This window comes from Passer domesticus, chromosome 4, assembly GCF_036417665.1.
Source record: "Passer domesticus isolate bPasDom1 chromosome 4, bPasDom1.hap1, whole genome shotgun sequence".
NCBI lineage: Eukaryota > Metazoa > Chordata > Aves > Passeriformes > Passeridae > Passer > Passer domesticus.
In genome coordinates this window covers 27,061,366-27,083,401 of record NC_087477.1, presented here as the reverse complement: position 1 = coordinate 27,083,401, position 22,036 = coordinate 27,061,366, and the positions used below count along the sequence as shown (strand labels likewise).

The following is a 22,036-nucleotide window of genomic DNA, read 5'->3' as shown; positions in this document are numbered from 1 at the left end:
TCAGAACTGAGATTCTATGTCTGATTTCAATGCTGCCATTTCTTGAATTACAGGTAACTATCAAGCCAGTTTATGCTTCCTCTTCTTATAGGACTTTTAAATAATCTTGTAACCATTGAATATATCAAAAGTTTCCCAAAAAACACATTCATTTTGAAACAAAATACTTTGCTCAAGTAGAATACAACTCAATAGCCCATCTTAAAGCTACTTGCTTGTAGTTCCAGTTACAAAATCTTACTACTGTAGAATTAGCTCAAAGACATTTACTTTAATTTTTATTTTAATTTTATTTAATTTTAACTTTTTAAAATTTTAATTCAAAGAAATTAAAATAACACTTGCCAAGAATATGTAATGTGCTTGTCATTTGCAGTTGTAACTTGAGGAACAAATACCTTTTCTTAAGGACACAGAAGGATTTAAGAAAAAAAACAGCAAAACATTGAATTTTAATCCAAAAGTGAAATGGCTTGAAAAGAGGGCTAAGCAGACTATTCTGAATAAAACTGCAACAGCTGAAACTTTCCTGTAAATGGAATCACCTTCATGCCAGCAAAAGCACAAGCAGATTCATTTTTGGTGATGATTGTTTAATGCTCGTCTTCTAAACATCACTGGCAGATTTCATCACTTCTGCAAGCAAACAGACTGAGCACTACAAATTCTGTAAGAAATAAGTGCTGCTACAGGCAGGGATATTTGCAAAACCAGCCCCAAGGCACAGGCACAGAGTTCAGACTCTACTCTTGAGCAGGTTTCTATTGCTCACTAGTGCCACTGGAATGTGTGTACACATGCAAAGTTTAGCAAAATAGAACACTGTGTTGAATAAACAGACACAAATATCCATTTCCATCAACAGAATAAAAATCTGTGTCTCTAAGAACCTTAGTTCTATTTATGCTCTTCTGCCCCGTTTCCGTTCCCCATTTGTTCTTTCTGATTTATGTGAGCTATCAGCAACTAAGGACAGAGATCACATCACTGCATGCACATGTGCTTTCATGGATTCATTAAGATCATTCAGGTTTACTAAATTAACTTCCTGTAGAAGGATTATTACTGTTATTATTAAAGTAGCAATGGCAGAGGCTGACACACATGAAAATGCAGGATATTTTTTAAAAGTCTTTACAATATAATTCTAAAAAAATTTTATATTTTTTTCCCTTTGCAAAGGTTGAAATAAAGCCATAACAGTAGCAATGATGACAACCATTCTGATCTTCAGTATCCAGATTACAGGCTGTAAACTCAATAATGTGAAAACCTCAGTGAATGTTTCACGCCCCAGTATTATGGCTCAGAAATAACTTTTCAGACTCCATTATGTCCGCCATGAACTTGATCTTTCACCTCTAGTGAAAATCCTCTTACAACTATAATTCTAAAGTTAATGATGAGAGATTTCATTTGCTTTCCAAGCACAGATAAAACCTTTTTGAAATACACTTTCACTGCCATGACCTTGGTCTATGACTTAAGAGTTCACCACATGTAATAATTTACTTTGTCCCATAGGGCTCATTGAGATTTCCTTTTAAAAGGTTTTGGATATGCAGTTGGAGCTGGAGCACTCACACAGCATGCCTCAAGTATATATCACCATATACATTACAGACATTTTGCAAACATATCATTAAACAAAATGAATTTAGATCATTAGAAAATATAACAAAAAAAATAGATCTAACTAAACAAAGCCATCTACACACTAGAAATTCAACATTTTAGGAATGCTATTTGCAATAATCTACAATATCTGCTAGAACAGGAAGTTGCAAAATTTCACTAAAGTAACACACATAAATTGGCACACTAATTCAGGAAATATGCTGTTGCCCTCAGCTTACCAGCTCAAACACAGCTCAGTAATATTCCCTTTAGCTCATGTGCCACATAATCACCAGAATTATTGCATTAGACTGCCTGGCTAGCATATGGCTGCTGACTTCTTTGCTGATAAGCAAAACTCTGTTTGCTTAGGGAGGTCTTACTAAACACGTCTTTACTATTAAAAACAAATAGACAAAGTCAGACCTACTGTATCCACCTCAATTAAAGGTAAGTTTTTGTTCTCCTGAATCTTGGGGAACATTTCTCCTGCGGATGCATCCAAGGGCCCAGGGCAGGGCAGGATGTGGAGGCAGACAGCACAGACCTGGGGGGTCAGGCTGAGGCTGATGAGGGGACCCCAAGTATCAGAGAAGCAAAGAGCCTTCAAATGCATCTTGTATAGGGGGTATATACCATGAGGCACTGGATGGGTTGGCAAAGATTATGTTTAACAGGAAAACAACTTTCCCCATCACACAGCTGAGTTATCAGGGCTGCTGTGCTCCCAGGGCACTCCTTCACCAGTCTCCTGCCCCTCAAAACTTCCATCTTCTCATAGGGGCTTCCCAGGTGAGTACAAGAGTTCAAGCTCCTGCACCAGCTTAAGTGCAGAAGTGCTGCTGTTCCCCCTCCCTCTGCTAATTTAAAAGTGGCAGCAAACTACTGGATTTCAAATAGGAAAGGATATATTCACAAGGGAACACGAGCAAAAATCCTGGCTGAGCAGGAAAGCACCTGAGCATGGGGTCTGCATGTCTGAAAAAGGGGTCCCAGGAAACACAATGGCTTTACTTCAACATTTCCAGAAATAGTTTATCAGCAGCTTGTTCTTTTCAGACTTCATCATAGAACCAATGTTTTCCAGAAACTGGAGGACAAAAAATGCTTTGGAATCAGTAAAAAATTGCTGCTCTACTGATCTCCACACTTTTTGCCACATGCTCTACCTAACAAACTAACAAAAAGTCAGTTTAACAGAAAAGTAAAAATGGAAAACACTTCTAAAATATCCAAACTTCTCCTATGAAAGAATTTTAAATAAATTTGGGCTTATTTAGTTGTGCACAAAGTGACCTAGGAGTTTGTTATGTCTTCACACAAATGAGGTTTTCCTCATACAGTGTAAAACACATTTTCTTAACACATCTTAAATAAATTAACAAACTATTTAGAAGACAAAAACATTCACAAATGTTCTTTCATAACCATAATGACACAAAAATATATTTAATTTCCTTGAAAAGGAATGAAATGTAAAGAGAATAATAATTTTAACTGAAAATTCTGCTTCATGCTTTACAGCTTTGATTTCCACAAATCAGAACTTAATACTGCACACCCAAAAAGACAGATAAAGAAAAGAAATTATGTAAATGCTTAATTTGCTTTATTTCCTATATATTCTTATTAGCCACTAAGCAAAAATATTCATGCCAGCTAAAACAGTGCCTGGATAGAAGAAAAAATTTTCCAAGTGCAATATGCTAAAGCTTTGATTTTAACACAAAAAAGGTAAAATCAAAAAAGACTAAACAATGTAACATTGTCTATTTAAAAGTCAGTGTTCAGAACTCTAACAGCAATGCTCCTTGACTAAATCCATCAAAGAAATTCCTAAATGGCATTTTTTGTTCTCAAGAGATTTGATTTTGATGTACCTGCAGTGAGCTGTAAGGCAACAGGTGAGGGACAGTGGAACCAGAACCCAGAGCATCCCTGGGTTCCAGTGCCAGCAAACAGCTGCACCTCTCTGCCAAAGAAAGGTTTTCATCAGAAAACCACCCTCACACAATGAATGCAGGCGCTCAATGGAAATTAGACTGCAAAAACACTCCACTGCAAACAAATCACTTGTAACTTTTTGAGTCATCTGTCCAATTTTCACTGTCCTCCAAAACATATTTATCATCAAAGGCAGAGTTAGGAAGAGTGGGTAACACCCTCTTTGCTAGCAAAATACCTGCTCTCTCTCAAACAGGCATAAAATTAAACAGCAAACAGTACAGAGCCTGAATTTTAGAGCACTAGACCCCACTGTCTGCAACTACTTTAATATAACTATTTCTGAATTGCTCATATTTAAAAATGCTTGCTTTGCACATACAATGCACTTCATACAACACTCACTACTAAACAAAGGAAGCTCCTGCACAGTATAACTTCACACTGAATTAACCTGCAGAGCAAGACAAATTCAAAACCACCTTTCTTTAAAAGGCCACTTTTGTCAAGCGTGAGAGCAAGACTCTCCTTCTGTCCTGGCTTCTTTATGCCACAAACAGCTTTCAGGGTCAGTGACTGTGCCACAGCAGACAAAAAAAACCTGGCTTCCCAGCCGAGCACTGCACAACAGCAACAGCAAAACCTCTAAAAACACTTTCACAAAGTCAGATCTAGGACAGTTGTGCAAACAGCAGTAAAAACACAAGGCTGTGATGATTCCAGGTAGCTTCCAGCCACAGCCCAGTTTAGTGCAATTTAAATGGGCTATTTTACAGCGTTCTAGATTATGGCAGAACTGCTACAAGGGAAGGCTGAACATGCACAAGACTGCAAGTTCTGTTTCATACATCTTAACTGCACAGCTTTAAGAGTCTTGCACTTCCAGGAATTTTTTCACACCTTATGAGCCATATGAAAGACCCTCAATTACAGGTAATGGCAACCACAAACAAATCTTATCCCAAGTCTAACTCAACTACTGACACCTTGGGTTAGTGAATCAGCTGCTTTTGAAAGGTGAATCTGCTGCTGGAGAATCTGAAACCTTGTACAAAGTAAAGAGCTTGAAGCTGAAGTGCCTGACTGGGGATTTCACACACCTTATGTTAGTCTGGATGTGCTCCACTGAATTGAGAGCAGAGCTGTCTGCCTTTGAAAACCCCCTTCCCCCTCAGCAGTTTGACTAGTGGGTTTGTATTACAGCTACTACTGATAAACAAAAGGAGATCAGTGAGAGAAGGGAAAAACCCCAAAGACTCCCAATTGCTTTGGGTTATGGAAGACTTGAGAAGCCATGAGGAACTCTAGAGATAGCTAATGGAGCTGCATGACTGGGACACATTACAGTGATGAAATTCATATTGTAAGTAATAATTTGGGCTCCTCCTATGCATTGATGGATATAAAATGCACTCACCACTCAGGGAAGGAAAAAACCCTATGTATCAATAAATAGCTCAATAAAAACCATCTGCTCAAAGCACAGCAATGATAAAAGAAAAGTAAACTCTTAGGATACATAAAAAATTAGACTGTAATACTAGAATAGAGTTTAATAGCACAACAGCTCCTATGTACATACAAAGCTTAGGCTGATACAGTTCTTTGTGTTTGTACACGTGAAGTACAGACATCTTGCCTAAATTTGTCCTCCAACACTCTCATACTTCCAAGTGAATTCAGTGTAGTATTTAATAGTAGAATTATTTAATTTTCATTTAGAATTGTTTAATCTGTGTAGGCAGACAAAATTCACTACTTAGGAAAGGAAAAAAAAATCATGATATTTCTTTTCCTTTTACATTATCACATTTAAAAAACAATAGAATTAAATTACCCTTTCATAAACAAAACCTGGTCATGTGAATATTTTAAGTGTAATCTGAAAATCAAATTTTAGACAACACCAGTGACTCATATTTAGAGAGGAAAAACTATATTATAGAAGATAACTAAACATCATGCCACAGTTTATTTGAAGACCTTAAAAATTTTTGTTTCATAATGTTCATGTGTTACCTTCCCAGAGTAAACACTCATGGTACACTGGTGCATCAGTCAGTGCATGAATCACAAACCATTAGAGCTTGTACTTCTTTTTATTCACTTTATTTTGTTTTCTAAAAGGTTAATGTACATGTATCTACAGTTCAAAGAACTTCAGATATTTTTAGAGAAATCAATATGTTTCCTGTGACTTTACAGTAGTGTTAGAGTTCACTTTTTCTTTATTTCTACTAAAAAAAAAAACCCAAAACACAGAGACAAACAAAGGAATTTTCCAGTCTTCATTTCTCAGAAATCATTCATGTGCTATGTTTTTCAAAATACCATTTAAAACTATTGTATATAACTTGTTGGGTAAATGTTGCTGCTGTCCCTTGACTCTCTCAGAAAGGCTAGCTGTGGGTCTTGCAAATTTGTACTGTTTTATGTTATACATCTGCTTCAAAAAACAAATCTAAAAGTCAATAATATAACTAATTTTTTACTATACACCTTATTTCATTAACTCCTTTCTGGCTTTCTTCATTTTAGCTTATTTCATATTTCAAAATCTTGTCTTGCATGTGCAACACCTTATTTTACAAAAGGGCAGAGCCACATTAAAGTTGAAAAAAATAAAGCAGCACGTTGATTAAGAGGTTTTGTACAAGCTATGGTTCAAATGAACAATAACAAAAAAATCCTCAGTGGTTGTGTGGTGTATGAGATAGCAAAATAACCAAAGTATTCTTCAACAAAATGAGCTGTCTGCCACGATTTATCTGTACAATTCCATCACAGCTCCTGCCTGTTATGTTACACTTTTCAAAAGTATGTCATTAAGCTTCCATAAAAGTCATCACAAATTGCTTTTTCTCCCAAACTGATAATAGACTTATAGATCTAATTTCCAATCTCTTTTCTTCATTACTTTGATTCTTAAGGAGAGTATGACATTTGCTGACTGAATACTTTGTAGTAATATCTGCCATCTCTACAGCACTTCTGTCTGAGTATCTCTGAGCTTTTAATAGGTTTGTCTTAACAGTTCCTTGAAATGATGACATATTTATTCGTCTCTATTGCAGACTTTTAAAGAAATTGTTTTTATATTTTCAATGAAAAACTACAAGACTTGTTGAAAAAAAATGACATAAAGCCTTCAGTGCTGTCAAGCTATGCCATTAAAATCCTGACCCTTCACAGCACAAGAGCAAAGAACAAATGAGACCTTCTGGTTTTCATTCCCATTTCTTTTAGCTTCATGGACTGTCCTCTACACAAAACATGAGACTGACTGACAGAAACAACTAAGTAATTAAGAAAATATCAACAAATTAAAAATTAGATTTTCATTCCTATGGTGATACCTCATTTGTCACCAGTTAACACATGAAACTTTCTTTTGTTCATACAGGCCTTCATATGTATCAAACTAACATTCAGTTCTTGAAACTGGCCTTGCTAAGGAACTAAGTGCACTTAGTTCATTAAAACTTAGGAATAGGCTGGTTTAGAAAGTTCCTTGCAGGGTTAATGAAAGCAACACAGGAAAAGATCACAGGAGCAATGATGGAAATCAGGGTGAAGGAGAAACAGAGAAGAAAGAAAGTTTCCCTTTTATTATCTCACAACCAAATTTTCCAATAAATACGCAGCAAAATCAACCACCCAAGTAGCCTCCAATGATGTAGGTCACTTTTGAAGCACTTGACCAAATACTTAATTACCCTTAATCCCAGGCCAATAAAATATAGATCTTTTATCAGATTTTTTTCAGCACTGATGTTCAAACACTTCACAAATGTGCTATTGTACATCACAGCCAACCACAGAGACACAATAACTCACCCTGTTTCACCCAAAAGGCTGAGAGAGAACTAAAAATAAGACCATGCTTCCCCAGCCCCAGGGGTACTACGGCCATGACACAGGGCCTGATATTTCTTTGAGAATACCCCAATCCAAACTGACAATTAACAGTCACTTCTACTTCGACAAAGAAACCTAAACTCCTCTACACTGTCATATCACAGGCAACCACCAAAGCTCCTAAGTGCTGTGTTTCAAACATCCAAAAAGGTCTTCAGAGCAGCTATTGAGGGTGTGCCTGTACTCTACAGCAGCAGGACACTTCTCAGACTAATTACTTCACGTGGAGCTTCCTTGCTATATTCCTTCTGAGCAAGCTCATTTATCTTCATATCACATTATGCAGTGTAGATACATCCTCAGATAACTCAATTTCTCTAGGTAAGGGATACACATTTGTTGAGGCAAAAACCAGTTTAAGAAGCATTATAACGAACAAATGCTCTCACAGTACAACCATTTGTACTTCCAATTAACTCCCAGGTTTAAATTCTTCATATATCAGAGTGGACTCAAACTAAAATGGGAAAAAATGCAGTGTTCTGCTTATATCAGAGCAAGAAATACATCAGTAACAGCTCAGGTGAAGTCTGGCAAGGAGAGATGTGAAACTTTTCCTCCCTCAGCACAAGGGATGTGATTTGCTCATCCTCAGAAGAAAAACTAGTCTGAACAACAAAGAAACATCAAATTCCAAAAATATGCCTGCATTGGAAACATGCTCAAGTTTGGCAATAATCTCACCACAGGCTTTGTCTACACTGAGCTTATTTAAATGGAGTTTTTCCTTACAGACTCTCTTAGAGCCTGACTGAGAACCCCAATTCCCAAGGCCCAATTCTTGATTCACCCTCTCTGCTGTCAGCAACTATCTGTAAAACTCACTACAGGGTATGCATTTTTCCATTCCCCTAACACCAGTTTGGCACAGAAGAATCAGAGCTCAAAGCTTGCCTTGTCAGTGATTTATACACGTCATAGAAAGCAGCCATTTTTCAGCTTTTTCAGGTATAAAATGCACACACCCTCACCACCCTGAAAAACACTACCATAAGAAAGTGCTTTCTAATGATCAAGAAATTAAAGTACCTCTCTCCCTCCTGTATTAGATGGCTTTCCACCAACCCACCTTACTGTGTTTTTTTCCAGAGGATCTTTACCCTGTTCTAAGGATAGTACAAACAGTGCTGAATGAGCACTCACTCAATTATTCCTCTCTGTTCACTGTGTGGTCTCTTGCTGTAATTTACAGCATCTACATGTAGAATCATAACTGGAAAACCTCTCATTTCTCTGTTGATCACTATTAGGTACTTGAATTATTTCTTTATAGTAACTACTCCCCAGCACCTCCATCAGACAATTTTATGGTTCTTTTTTCAAGGCAGCAAACTGGCAGACAGTGATGTGCATCAGGATTGCCCATAATTAGAGACGGTTGACTTGAAATACTTTGGGTCTCTCTTCAGAGGATAAAGCAATTAAACAGCACTTTGTCAGTACAAAGTACAACTTCAATCTCTTTCAGTGCTATCATGTGTTTTCAAAGCTGACATTAATCGGTCCCAAGAGCCTGAACTCAGAAAATGAGAAGTTCACAACTAATGGCCATATTTAAAACATGTGGTTGAAGTGAACCACCCAACCTCACACAGGAGTTCTATGGCTGAATTAAGATTTGCCTTTAACCCTTCAGAATAACACCCAACAACCCCAGGTGTAAATCCCATCTGTCAATGTTAATTCCCTCCTTTCTTCACCTACCAGGTCTCCTCCACCTTCAGCAGCTACGAGGAAGCAAATCTAAAGGGAACAAGCTCATTAATTAGCACAGCTGGATTAATTTCCTAAATGTCATTTATCTGGCCTTCCTGAAAACAGCAAGTGCTTTGTGAATAAAGAGTCTGAAATTACACCAGAATATGCCATTTTAAGGCAAAAATTTATCACAACCAAGCTGAGTTTACACCAACAATTTCTATTCCAGCATTTCCTATCTGTTGAGAACTTTGCATTGCATCATGTCAGAGAACTCCACATTTCCTGAATTTTCACTTCATGCAGTCTCAAATAACAATGTAAGATTTAAATCCATGTTTGTATTGCCATGTCACTTGATACACTTTCAATTTCAAGCTTGAGAAACTCCTACTACAGGACCTCTTAATACTGAACACATTCAAAGAATCTCTGCAAGGGCACAACTTCACTGCAAATCTATGGGTCTATGCAATAACTGCAGCACAGGAACATCATAGGGTTACGACTTCCAGTGTAGCACCCACCAAAAATCTCCCAACACTAATTTCTATCAGAAACCTTTGTATCACCTCAGAAAAGTGAATTTCTTTCAGTTTCACCAATGCCAGCACGTGACATATCACTGTTTTCCTTGTTTGACACCAAGTCAACACCCAACCCCTAATTCCAGAATGCTTTACAAACCACAGTAGCATCACATTTCTGTCTGTGCTTTGCCACTTGAGTTCATCATCAATAAATACTTGTTTGAATGCCTGTTTAAAAAAGCCAAAATGCAAACTCACCTCATTCCCACCAACAGCTTTGGTTAAAATTACAGCAGAAGACACAGGAGGTGGCATGCAGCCCACTGTCTGCAAGCTGAAAACAACAAAAAGAATGTTAATTCCTTACAGGAGGCAAACACTAAGCAACCTGCTACCTTAAAATACCAGATAGCCAAGTAGAAAGTCTTATCACCTGTGCAGTGCAATCAGTTTGCAATCAGCTACAGCCCTGCACCAGGGAAGGCACTCCTGCTGGCAGCATTTCTACACCATCTCTCACCAGTCAGCACAGTGAAGTCATGTCACCATGCAAAAAGCACAAGCACTTAACCTCTCTGTGACTCCACTTCCCCCTCTGTAGTACTGCAGCTCTCATCCACAAAGGTCTCTATACATCTATCACAGGCTTCCAGATAAAATCACCTGGCTGCCATCAAAGCACCAACAGCTTTCTCTTACACTTTAGAAATCCAAGATACCCTATTATTATTGTCATTTTTTAGCATTGTTTGTGCAACAAAGTTATTGAAGTGCCCAGTAAATGCTGTTGCAAAGTAAGAAAAAAGTGGTGAAATTTCCTTTGTTTTCAAAGACAATCCACGAAAAATAAATTCAGGGCTAAGTAAAATAGGGCTTCTGAAGACAAACTGTGCTGACTTGGAAGGAACAGTAATGAATGGAATAAAACAGATTGCAAAATCCCCAAAAGTGTGGAATCTACATATGTTTTCAAGTATCAGAGCTTGAGATTCTAATTCAGAACAATCAATTACCAGTGGTGAACTACTTTGCATTCATAACCCTGTCAGTAGAACCCCTGAAAAAGGCAGTGTCACAAAGCTGCAGCAAGCAGAAGTATTAAATCCAGGCACCAGGGTGCACATTACAGTGCAACTGATATTCTGCAAATGCACAAAAAGCTTAAAGAGAAGAAACTGGTAAGTGACAATGACAGCATTCCCTCTGTCAGCTACAGACTCTGTAAAGAGGAAAGAGGCAACCAATGTAAGCATTATATAAATCCAACCACAAGGTGCCAAGCACCACCTTGGAAGCACAGAGCAAGCTTAAAGTGAAATAAGCAGCAGAGAGTTGTCAGCACATGGCAGAATAAGCTAACATTGAAAAGAAAAGAAATACAGGAAAAAGAAACTGCAGGAAAGTTTGGAAACATATAGGAAAATATACAGCAGACAAACAAACACATGGCAATCCTGATGTCCATCTCCTACACTGTGACACTGCTATCTCTCCTATGTGGCAGGCAGCTCCTCAAACTTCTCACCTGCTCTAATAAGGAGTGGATTAAATTCAGAGTTATCCAGACAGGTACAAAATATGTGCAAGGGCATTCATCTCAGCTGGCAGGGATTTTCCATACTATAAGGGAAAGACTTAATCATACAATCTCTGTTAACCCTCTCAATTGAAAATAACATATTTGGGATTAAAAATAAAAATCCCTATCAAGCAATATTAATCTAAAAAAAAACCCTGCTACATACTAAATGGACACACTCTTGATTGAGTGTATTGAAACATGCACTGGGGTAAACTGTTTTTCAGTTTGTATCAACTACACAATTCTACCAACACATAAACAGATTCCTCTAATGGCCAACAGACTTCTAGAGATAACAACCAACCAACTCATATATTCCACTAGAGCAGGCCATGCCATGAGTACCCCTGATGACATCAGGGTCCAGACACTTGCTGTTCTGCTGATATCACTACAGACAACTGAGAAGTAGAGTCTGAAGTCACATGTTTTGGACGTGAAAGCTCCAAAGTCCTACCCTATACCCAATCTTTGCATCTCATGCCTTACCACCTGTGCTGTAAATGCTACATGCTAAAAGTGGAGAAGAGGTGAATCTGCGCATACATTAATAATCTGCTTCATGCTCCTTTTAAAATAGATGTTGTCAATGCAAAACCTGAGTAGTTAACAAAAGAATTAACTTATAAGATGCTTGGGAGGATGTCAGTTTCTCCTCTATTTTATAAATGTTAAAAAAATTGCAAAGCAAAAAACCTTCCTAATATTATCCCCGAGAGAGAGGAAGGGAAAGAAAAGAATCCCACTCAGCTGTAGAAACACAGGTGAAAAGCTGATACCACCCAAATCTGCCTCCCAAATAACACAGCTAAACTGACCATTAGAGAGGATGGGAGAATCTTTCATTCTGATGCAAGATGGAAAAGATTCTGTGGGCTGTGCCCTTCAGGCATAACCTTGTGCAGGGAGCAGTGGAGAACTGCAGTGCCCAGGGGAGCCACCCTGCCAAAGGGTGCTGAATGCCCTTGGGAGCACATGCCTGTTTTTCCAGGCTTTTTGAGGGCTATCAAGCAGCCTCCCCCACATGCTGTGCTAAATGTGTGATAAGGAAGTAACTTTCCCAAACCTGTCTTCTTCCCTTCCATTTTTCTTAGCTACTGTAGTGTTTCTAAGGGATAAAAACTACAACTGTGGGGCATTAGGATGAACTTTTGTTTACACAGAGCTGCCACAACACAGTCACAGGGACCTGCTTTGAAATGTGTTATTCTAGAATTAGGACAGAGCTCAGTATCTTCTGCACCTGCATCACACTGTACAGCTCCTAGTGCAGTGGCTGGCAGTATTCCTCAAGAAAGCACTCTTAAAAAAACCCAACCAAACCACCTTAATTAAACTCCTCAATCTGATCATTCCTTCAATGAAGACTCAATACAACAGAGTTAACAGCACTAAAAGATAAAATATAAAAAAGCCAAATCAGAAGCAGTACTCAAGGAACAAGTGCTTAAAAGCAGTTGAAGTATACAGAAGTACAGCAGCTCAGTAGTAAAACACAGACACACTCTCATGACAAATGAGCCCGGTTTAGGCTCCACATTTAGAGATAAATGCATAAATATGTCTTTTCTTTACAAAAATACATACATCCCAAGTTTTACAACCAGTTTTACAGCTGTGCATGCATATACATATAATTACACTCATGCATGCAACAGACTCATGGGAAAGAAGGAATGAGACATGCTTCATGGAACCAAAAACCCTACAAAAACCTTTTCACCTTGCACTTCAGAAACTGAAACTCCATGGATTACAAAAGAATTTTGGCTACTGTGGAAAATCACGTACTTCTCCTAGCTGAGAAAAAAACTTCACAATTATTTTAAAGAATACCCTTTACTACAAATAGCTAAATACAAATGAACATAATATATCAATCTTGTCATTTCCTTGCTTTACTGATGCTGTTAAGCAAAAAAAGTGTTGACTTTTAATTGATGTCTCAGTGTCACCTTTTCACTACCATTTGGACCAATTAACACTGATGGAGCATGAGGAGAAGCCTCTTACAAACAAAATGAAATGCTCCTTTAGGTTTAGGCCTTGTAGAAACATAAACATGAGCAGCTTTTTCATTAAACTTTTAAGACAAGGAACTCCCCGAGCCATGTTTCACCAAGCAATAAGAAACAAAGGGGAATCTCTCAGTAGTTTTCTGAAACAATTGATTTTTAACATTCAAACAAACATTCCAGTATACCTGCATGGCACCAAGTATTGACTCCCATTTCAGGAAAAAAAACCACCTTTTAACTATTTTTTTACATAGCATCTATCCCTAGTACACCATCCATGCAGCTTTGCACATTTGCAAGATTTAAAACACACTGTTTTTACACACATGGTAACTTAGTTTCTGCTCATCACAAAGTTCTTGTCTCACAAAAACTTTACTCTTTTTTTCCCCCATAATTTAGCTGGAAGCAGATACTGAACTCATGCAAGAAATGCTCAACACATACTACTTAAAAACAGAAGACCAGAATGTGGCATACTCTATTTATTCACTGATTTATGCATTTCCTTCAGCATTCCTTTTCTTTCCTCCCCACCTTCCTTGAGACCAAACACATCACTTCAGCTGTGTTTTGTGAAAAAGAAAGCTAACCTGTTGCAACCTCCCTACACATAAAACTGTCCAGACCTGAGAATGGGATCAGGTTCCTGAAGGGATAATCTTGAGCATGTACTTTGTTTTCAACAGCAAAGTGCTGAAGCACAAAAAGCAACGAGCAAGATCAGTTCACAATACAACAAAGCACCAGCTGCAGGATAAGCAGCCCTTTAAGACAACAGCTACAAATATATTTCACTCCATTATACTTAAACATACCCTTTTAAAAGCCATTCATTTATAGGTGTGATTGATAACAGCTGAAGAAAGACCCATATTGCTGTTGGGAAGAACACAAGTGTAAAAATCTGGACAAAAAGGTGTAGTTTCACATGCATCAAAGCACTTGTCAGCTCCTGCAAAACAAAAAGAGAGGAAGTTGCAGTCATAACAGTTGAAGTAAGATCACGTTTGTGCTTTTAAAACTAGGACCAGCTTTATCATACAAAAGGAGTGCATGTCAAAAAGTCACCTTTAGGGATCATCTGATCTCTTTAATAATGAAGTACATCCAGACAACATAAAAGCTGTCTGCTCCTGGGCATTTTTCCACAAGAGTTGTCCAGCACTTCCATAATAGTGTAGCTCTCAAAACAGCAGCTTTGGAGCAGGCAGCCTTAGCACTTTGTCACGGCTTCAAAACCCATGTTAACTGCACTGATGGCTGTTGACTGACTTTTGATATCAAGAGGCATGAAAACTTGTAGTGAGTACATGATTTCAGGTTCCTCTGTCTAAAGACAGCCACAAATGGGGATTCTCATTTATACTATAAATATTAAAAAAAAAAAAAGTGTATGGATGTTTGTATTGCCAACCATTCATTTGTGGTGTTGGGTTTTTTTTTGTTTGTTATTTTTTCCCTAAAAGCAAAGTAGCAGACTTTGATTATTTATTGTATCAAAGTGAAATTTATAGAAAAAATTGGCTGATGAAGAATAACAAAGAAAGAATACCAAGACCATAACAAGCTAAAAACTGTTAAGCCATAAATTTCAGAGAAGTAAAGTCTAAAATACCCTGGAGACTCCGAAAACAACAACAAAAAACTTAATTTTAAATAGTGTAAGAGCATTCCAGAGAGGTGATCAAGTACCTTTAAAGAAAAAAACTTTTCAGCTAGCTCTGTGTCTCTCTGTTTTGCCTTTTCAGGCATTTCAAGGACCTTCTATACAGGTTTTTGAGTACAACAAAAAACCTTGCACATTTCAATTCATTTCAAATCTTGCAGTCTGAAAATAAAAATTCCTCTTCCTTTCTCTCACAATAACTCACACTTTTCTCAAGTAAACAATGCAAAAAAACTGATGGCACTCTTATTCAAAATCTAATTTTCTGGGATTCTCCAGCTGACATTCCAGATGCATTAAACGTATCTATCTGTCTATCTGTATCTCACATACAGAATACCCTTCTAATTTATTATTTTTACAATTGGAAAATGCCTAAAAACCAGAGGGTTTTAAGAAGACTCTGTGATACTTCCAAAACCAAAACTCAAGACAGAAAGCAAGCCTCATTGTAACTTCCAGGGAGCAAGGAAGTGATACAACTACTGCATGGAGGAATGCTGTATTGATGGAACAAATCTTTGCCAATCCAAATTACCAGTCTTGAAAATGTCTCCAGTGATTGCCTTTGAGAATAGTAACAGTTATTTAGAATAGTTATTATTATAATATTATGCCTTAGATTGGATGATCACAGCATAAAAGCTGAGGCAAACAGCCTTCACCCTCCTAAACAATTGACAAGGGCTTATCCAAAAATACATCTGCCACCTCAAAAAAGTTGCTGGAAGCTGCTAGTTAGGACTGTGTTTCTGCACACCAGGCAGAACAGGTTACCTTGTCTTCCCCAGTATTTCACACCCTTTAGGGAGCTTATCCCAGCCTCTCCCTGGCTGCTGTGGGTCCCTGTTGCCATCCAGCCACTCTTCCAATAGTCACAGCTGGACTCCTCTGAGCAAATACCCACACAGAGCAAACAGTGTTCTCAGTGGCTTGCCAAATTCCTCCTTGAAATGGATAACTCAAGTATGTGATTTAATTTCTGGAGCCCTATGGGAGGTATTTGCTTTAAAAGAGCAAGCTAGCCAGTCAGTGCAAACTGAAATAGCATTATATTAAGGTGGAATGAAATGTTCTTGTCAGAGAACACTGAGTATTTCTACAAATGTAAGAGGACCTTGGTCACCTCTGGTTCTGAAAGTGTAACAAGGCCATGCACAGGCAGGCTCTCCTTGAATGTTGCAAATTATTCTGTAAAATGCTTTCTGGACACACTAGCAAAAATTTTTGAGCATGCACTTACACAGCAGATTAAACCAGAAGTGCAACTTTAAAAGAGCATCAGTTATTTCTAATTTGTCAGATTTATCACAAGGCCTCTGTTAACACTTACAAAGTTTTCATCCTGTCATAAAGCATACCAAACACTAGTTTCCATCTCACTAATACAGTATCTAAGGTAGAACAGCTGATACACAGGTCAAGAACAAATAAATTCAAAAGCAAAAACCATATACTTTGCAATCCAATAGAAAAACATATTGAGTAATAATACCAACTTTGGGTTGTGCCTTAAACAACTAAAACATGCCTCAAAGTATTTTATTTAAAATATGACCTGGCCACCTAACATATGTAAGGATTGTTTTGAACATACACTTTTTAAAGTAATAGCACAAGCTACAATGTGAGAAATTATTTTCTTCTTCTGGCTTCTACCCTCATGGCAGAAATTCAGGAAAGGCCTAGCTTCTTCATGAAGCTGGATAACAGCCCCAGCCCCAACTGCTGCTCCCAAAATAATCTGAGATCAGCTACCTGGACATAAACAAGCTCCTGTAAAAGCTTCATTTACATCAATCTATTGCTTTTAATACTATAGATAGAAAAAAGTTACGTAAGTTCAAAGTAAGACATGACACATTGCCCAGAACACTGTCAGTCACATCACCTTAACTGGAAGAAGTTAGATGTAAACTAGAATGGAGAATCTAATCAAGACTTTGACAATACTACTGATTTCTCACAGCTGCTTTTGGGGAAAAAAAAAAAATTTTTTTTTTTTTTTTCTCTGCATGTAAAGATTCCTAAGCCTGAAAGAGGAAAACTCCACTCTATTAATACTACTCAGGTTTGTGTTTTGAGTTCTCTTCTCTGTGGAAGAGAGTGCCTCTCCACAGCTTATTTCCATTAAAGTTGAAGAGATGAAAGTTCACTATAACCATGACACAGGTGGAGAGACTTTTTTTGTTGTTGAATGCACAGTGTTCACTCAAATCCCAGTCCACCAAGAGATAACTGGACAAAATTGTGATGATTCTTTCAGGCATTAGTATCATGCAACTTATGAATAGCATCCCCTGTTAGTCCACAGCACAAAGGAATCAGAAGACTAGACTAGCAGAGACGTGCAGGGTTTCATTTCAGCTCTGGCTGCTCCATCTCTTCTTGGCACATAGCCACCATTTCCTTTCTCCATGATTCCTTTACAGGCCCCTTCATCTCTTCTGAGTCCCAGACTGCTCCTCTTTGAATAACAAGTGACACAAAATTTTAAACAAATCTCAGTGCCTGTGATATGCAGCAGAGTGTAGGTAGCTCAAATCCACCTGTCCACAACAAAATCCTATGGGAAAAGATTGCCAAGATTTTTCCCTTGTATATTGACATTATATCTGCACAGGAACCCTTTTGTGCTGATCCTGGCTGCTGCCCTGGCCCTACCAAACAAAGTAACTTAAGGCCACCAGGTCTTTGCTTCCATCAATCCAGCAGTGAACAGCTGCATCTCACCCTGATTTGGGTTTGGGCCACAACCAGGCTGTAGATCCAGTCTCCAAATTGTGCTCATCACTTCCATTTAGTTAAAGCTGTGCAGAGACAAACCACCTACCCTCTGTGGATGGGAGACATTTATTCACACTATCCCTCCCATCATCTTCATCACCTTTCTGAAATGAAGGAGGGTTATTCCTTAAATATCTAACATTTATGTTCTCTTGCTAGCCATCCTCCCAGTACCACCACCATTCCAATTACATTCAAATCTGATCAAAAGGAACACAATATTTTTAGAGCATAACAGGAATGAAGAAATGAGAAATTACAGTACCTCAGTTTTTAAGGAGAGTCCACTGTTAAAGAATATAGCTGAAACAGCAATGTAAGTTATGGTAATTTCTGGTTTCAGGGGTCCTAAAAAATACAGACATAGAGAACAAAGTGAACTACAGGCAAAGAGATAATGATATGCATATACTATATCAGAGTAAATGAGAATACTTAAAAATATCTGGAGAAAGTCAAATCAGTAAAGTCTCTAATAAAAAGAATGGTATTTCTATCAAGTTACAGAAAGCATGCTATTCATTTTTAAATAAGTGTAAACCAGTGAGTATGCAGAGTGAGTTAGATCATCATATAAATTTGACTTCCATAATTAGAGGCCACTGGGAACTCACAGGCAAATCCTGGAAATTTGAAAATGGGGAGCCTTTCACAGTTCTGCCATCAGACTATCCCTACAGCATCAGCAAACTCAAACCATACACTCCAATAAAAACATCAGCTGGTGCCTTCACAGGGCATTGACATCCCTCACACAGCTACCTCTCACTTCTTTCCCTATAACACACACACACCCCTGTCTGGCTGCCTGCACAGAAGAACCCAAATCACACCTTGCAATGATTTCCTCGGGGCAATACAATTCTCTGTTATTCCACTCACAACAGAAAATGGTTCAAAATGGTTCATTCAGCCCCACAATAATGCATTTCAGACACTGCTGCAGTGAGAGCAGCAAGATGATGCAGGTGCCTGCACCACCAAGGGTTGTATTGAAGGCTTACATTTGTGTATATTTATATACTTTTTTTCAGGGAGATTAAAATATAGTCTTTTCTACCCTCCTATAAAAATGACAAATTCTCTTAATACACTTTGCCTTCAGAGGCCACCAGGCATAAAATGTATGTGCTCATTTTTTCATGAGCATTCAACCACATATTAGGTTAGAAAGAAAATATTAGCAGTCTACTTAGGACCAAGGTAATATCCTCACTCTACAAGTGATCCTAAGTTGTCCTGAGCAAAACTGCAGCAGCAAACAAGCCAGCCTTGACTCAACACTGCAGAAGAGAAGAACCCTTCTGCTCACAGGATGAATGATACATTGATGGTCACACTGGAGTAAGGTCCTTAAATCAGAGGGACTTGATTGTACAAGTGAAATTTGCATCTTCAGTCATTTCAACACAAATTCTACTCTCAGAGAGAACTCTGCTGACAAGACATTAAAACTGTTTGCCAAACACAAAAAAAACCCAAACAAACAAAAGCTACACATATGAAGACTAAGGTAAAAATAAGACAGGAAATGCAAGAGTCACAGTTGCAACAAAGCCCATGACTAGTTGCAAAATTCTGGCACGTTAACTGAATAGATGGGGGGAAAAAGCCCCAAAAGATTATATAAATATATATACCTCTACAGAAAACTATATTTTACAGACACTATTACCCCTTTTTTCTAATCCTTTAGAAGATCAGAGTCTCTACATACATGCACATACAGCAGACAGGCAGTGGATTAATTTGGCTAAAACAGGGGTTCTTCCAGGACTCAGTTTTTTCTGTTTTTTCACTGGGCTACCTGAACTCCTCTTCCCAGGAGAAGCCTCTACCACACACTGGAGGAGCACAGGGAACTCTGGTCACAACAGAAAAATTCTTTTCACAAAGGAACTAAATGGGCTCATTTATCAAATAGGAAAACACAAAAAAATGGCTTGGCTTATGTCACGAAGGTGACAACAACACAAATCTTTGTTATTTATGGCACAATCTTGCACGGCTGTGGATGCTGGACCATCCATACCATTCGCTAAAGCCCTGCAAATTACCGTGCATGGCTTTGTCAGCTGTTAGATGACAAACTGAGGTTTTTTCATGTGTTGATACTTCCCACCCCTCACCTCTTTCTGCTTTTAAAAAGAAATATTTTTCTTCCTCAGAGCACTGAGATCCCATAGTTTCCAGGGAGGGGATACCACTGTGGGGAACATGTGCTCGCTACTTTCAATCAATGCTTCCAAGATTTTTCAAGCAAGTTGTCCCGGGAACAATACAGTGTCAAAGCTTGACATCTCTTGCAGCAGGATAATTTAACGAAGTGCTCCATCATAGCGCTTCCATGCAGGAAGTGAGCCGAGGAACAATTACCTCCTATTCCAGTTAAAAGGACCTCCCACACGGCTGCTAACAATTAGCACGGCACTGAAAGCAGAAAGGGACAAAACACCTGATACTATCAATTTCAAGTGGTCTCCAAGGTCTGCAGAAAACACAGCACGGATCCTGCAGGAAGCTCCACGTGGGCTCTGTTCACCCGTGCAGAGCAGCACACCGATGTCAGGAGGGATCCTTGCACAGCAGGAATTTGCCTGCCCTGAACTCCCTGAAGTACTGGAGCCGTAGTTGCCACAGCATGTGTTCAGAGCCATATTTTTTTTAATCACTTTCTTTTTTCCCCAGAACCTAAGAGGTGAGAAAAGTTTGGCTCCTCAGTGAGAAGCTGTCTATCCTCACACTTCAGCTCTGTTAAGAAGAAAAAAAACAACTTTAAAAAAAACCCTCTGTGCCTATAAAAGCACAGATAGAATCTATCTCCTCTCGCATAACATGGAACTGCTGGAAGAATTCTATTGAAATACTCTACATCCCTTTTCTCAAGCCATCAGAGAACAGCTAGGAAGAAGAAATACAAAAATTAATTTGTTCTTGAAATCTGCGAACGTCTGGAGCTGAAGTTCCAAAGGAAAGTGACCAGGAACCAACTCCAGCGTTTATACGTAAAGATACATTGTTTATGTTTAAATAACAGTGGCTATTTCATCAGCCCTTGTTCCGGGAAACATACAAGCCCTCCCTGCTTTGCAGGGACAGATCCGTTTTGCCCCGGGTACGCATTTTTCACACCACCACTTTCCACAGGATCAGTTTCCCTGTTTCCCCCCATCTTCCATGAAAAAGTAAGAGGGAACAACAACGAGACAAAAAATAAAAAAAAATAAAAAATAAATCCCAAGCTTTAAAACACAAATGTTCCACTACAAAGCGAAAGGAAAGGTCTGGCCGAGACGCAGCACCTGAGAGTTTACCACAACGCTGCTTCAGCCGGGGAAGCTCCCGGACGGCAGAAATCCATACCCTGAGCTGCGGGACTCCATGCCCACAGCTCTGAAGTTGTCACTTAGTTGAACAGGAGCACATTCAGCGCCAGTCACCGCTTGGCTCCCATCGCTCCTATTCCCAAAAGAGCAGGACGCTCCTCCAGCCCCCGGTACAGCGCCGAGCACAGACACGGGAACCCACGCGGGAGCATTCCCCGGTTCCTGAGGAGCCGTGGCTGGAAGCAGGGAAGCAGAGGAGCCGAGGGAGGGCAGGGACCCCTCCGGGGCGGGACGGGGCGCGGGGCAGCGCGGCCGCCGGGAGTTGCCCGAGTCCCGGGGCTCAGCGCCCGCACTCACCGCCTTTGACGCCGACGCCGGGCTCCAGCCGCGCCACAGCGATGACCAGCACGATGCCGAGGATGAACCACTCCTTCCGCAGCCGCTCCAGCAGCCCCATGGCGCTGCCCGGCGCGGCTCCGCCCGGCGCGGCTCCGCCCGGCGCGGCTCGGCCCGCTCCGGCCGGGCTCGGTCCGGTTCCGCTCGGCTGCTCGGGGCCGCTGCGGGCGCGGGGCGGGGCGCGGCCCCACCGCCCGCCGGCAGGGCCAGCCGGATCCGCTGACGGCGAAGGGCTCACCCACCGCCGCCATCGCTACCACGCACCTCCGAATAGGCGCGCAGCCCCGCGCTGCCGCCAGCACGGCTACGAGCAACCAGACCCCCGCCGGCTCCTGCCGCCCCCGCCCCGCACCCCCTGCTGAGGCGGACACCGCGGGTGGCGGTGGCGGGAACGGGACAGCTCCATGGCTGCCGCCGCCGGGCGGGTCGGGGAGAGCGCGGGCACGGGGCCGGCGGGGCGGGCTCGGCGCGGGTGTGCGCGCTGCTTTGGTGCATTACAGCGCCCGCGTGACGGCCGGCGCTTGACGCGCGGCGGGGCGGGCGCGGGCCGG

At 40.0% G+C, this 22,036-nt stretch overlaps 1 protein-coding gene across 3 annotated transcripts in view; it reads right to left on the bottom strand.

The window, feature by feature from the left end:
- The window catches only part of SLC10A7 (solute carrier family 10 member 7), a 146,174-nt gene extending 124,476 nt beyond the window's left edge, over window positions 1-21,698 (bottom strand). The window contains exons 1-4 of one of the 3 annotated variants that reach the window (XM_064416738.1): window positions 21,447-21,698; window positions 18,029-18,111; window positions 14,126-14,262; window positions 9,966-10,041 (exon numbers count right to left, since the gene is read on the bottom strand). In XM_064416738.1, the coding sequence (XP_064272808.1) occupies window positions 9,966-10,041; window positions 14,126-14,262; window positions 18,029-18,111; window positions 21,447-21,546 (396 nt within the window). In that variant the 5' untranslated portion in view covers window positions 21,547-21,698. Of the gene's footprint in view, window positions 1-9,965; window positions 10,042-14,125; window positions 14,263-18,028; window positions 18,112-20,218; window positions 20,529-21,446 lie in introns of those variants that run through there. The other 2 variants (XM_064416740.1, XM_064416739.1) reach the window with 2 other exon arrangements.
- Window positions 21,699-22,036: the final 338 nt, after the last annotated feature.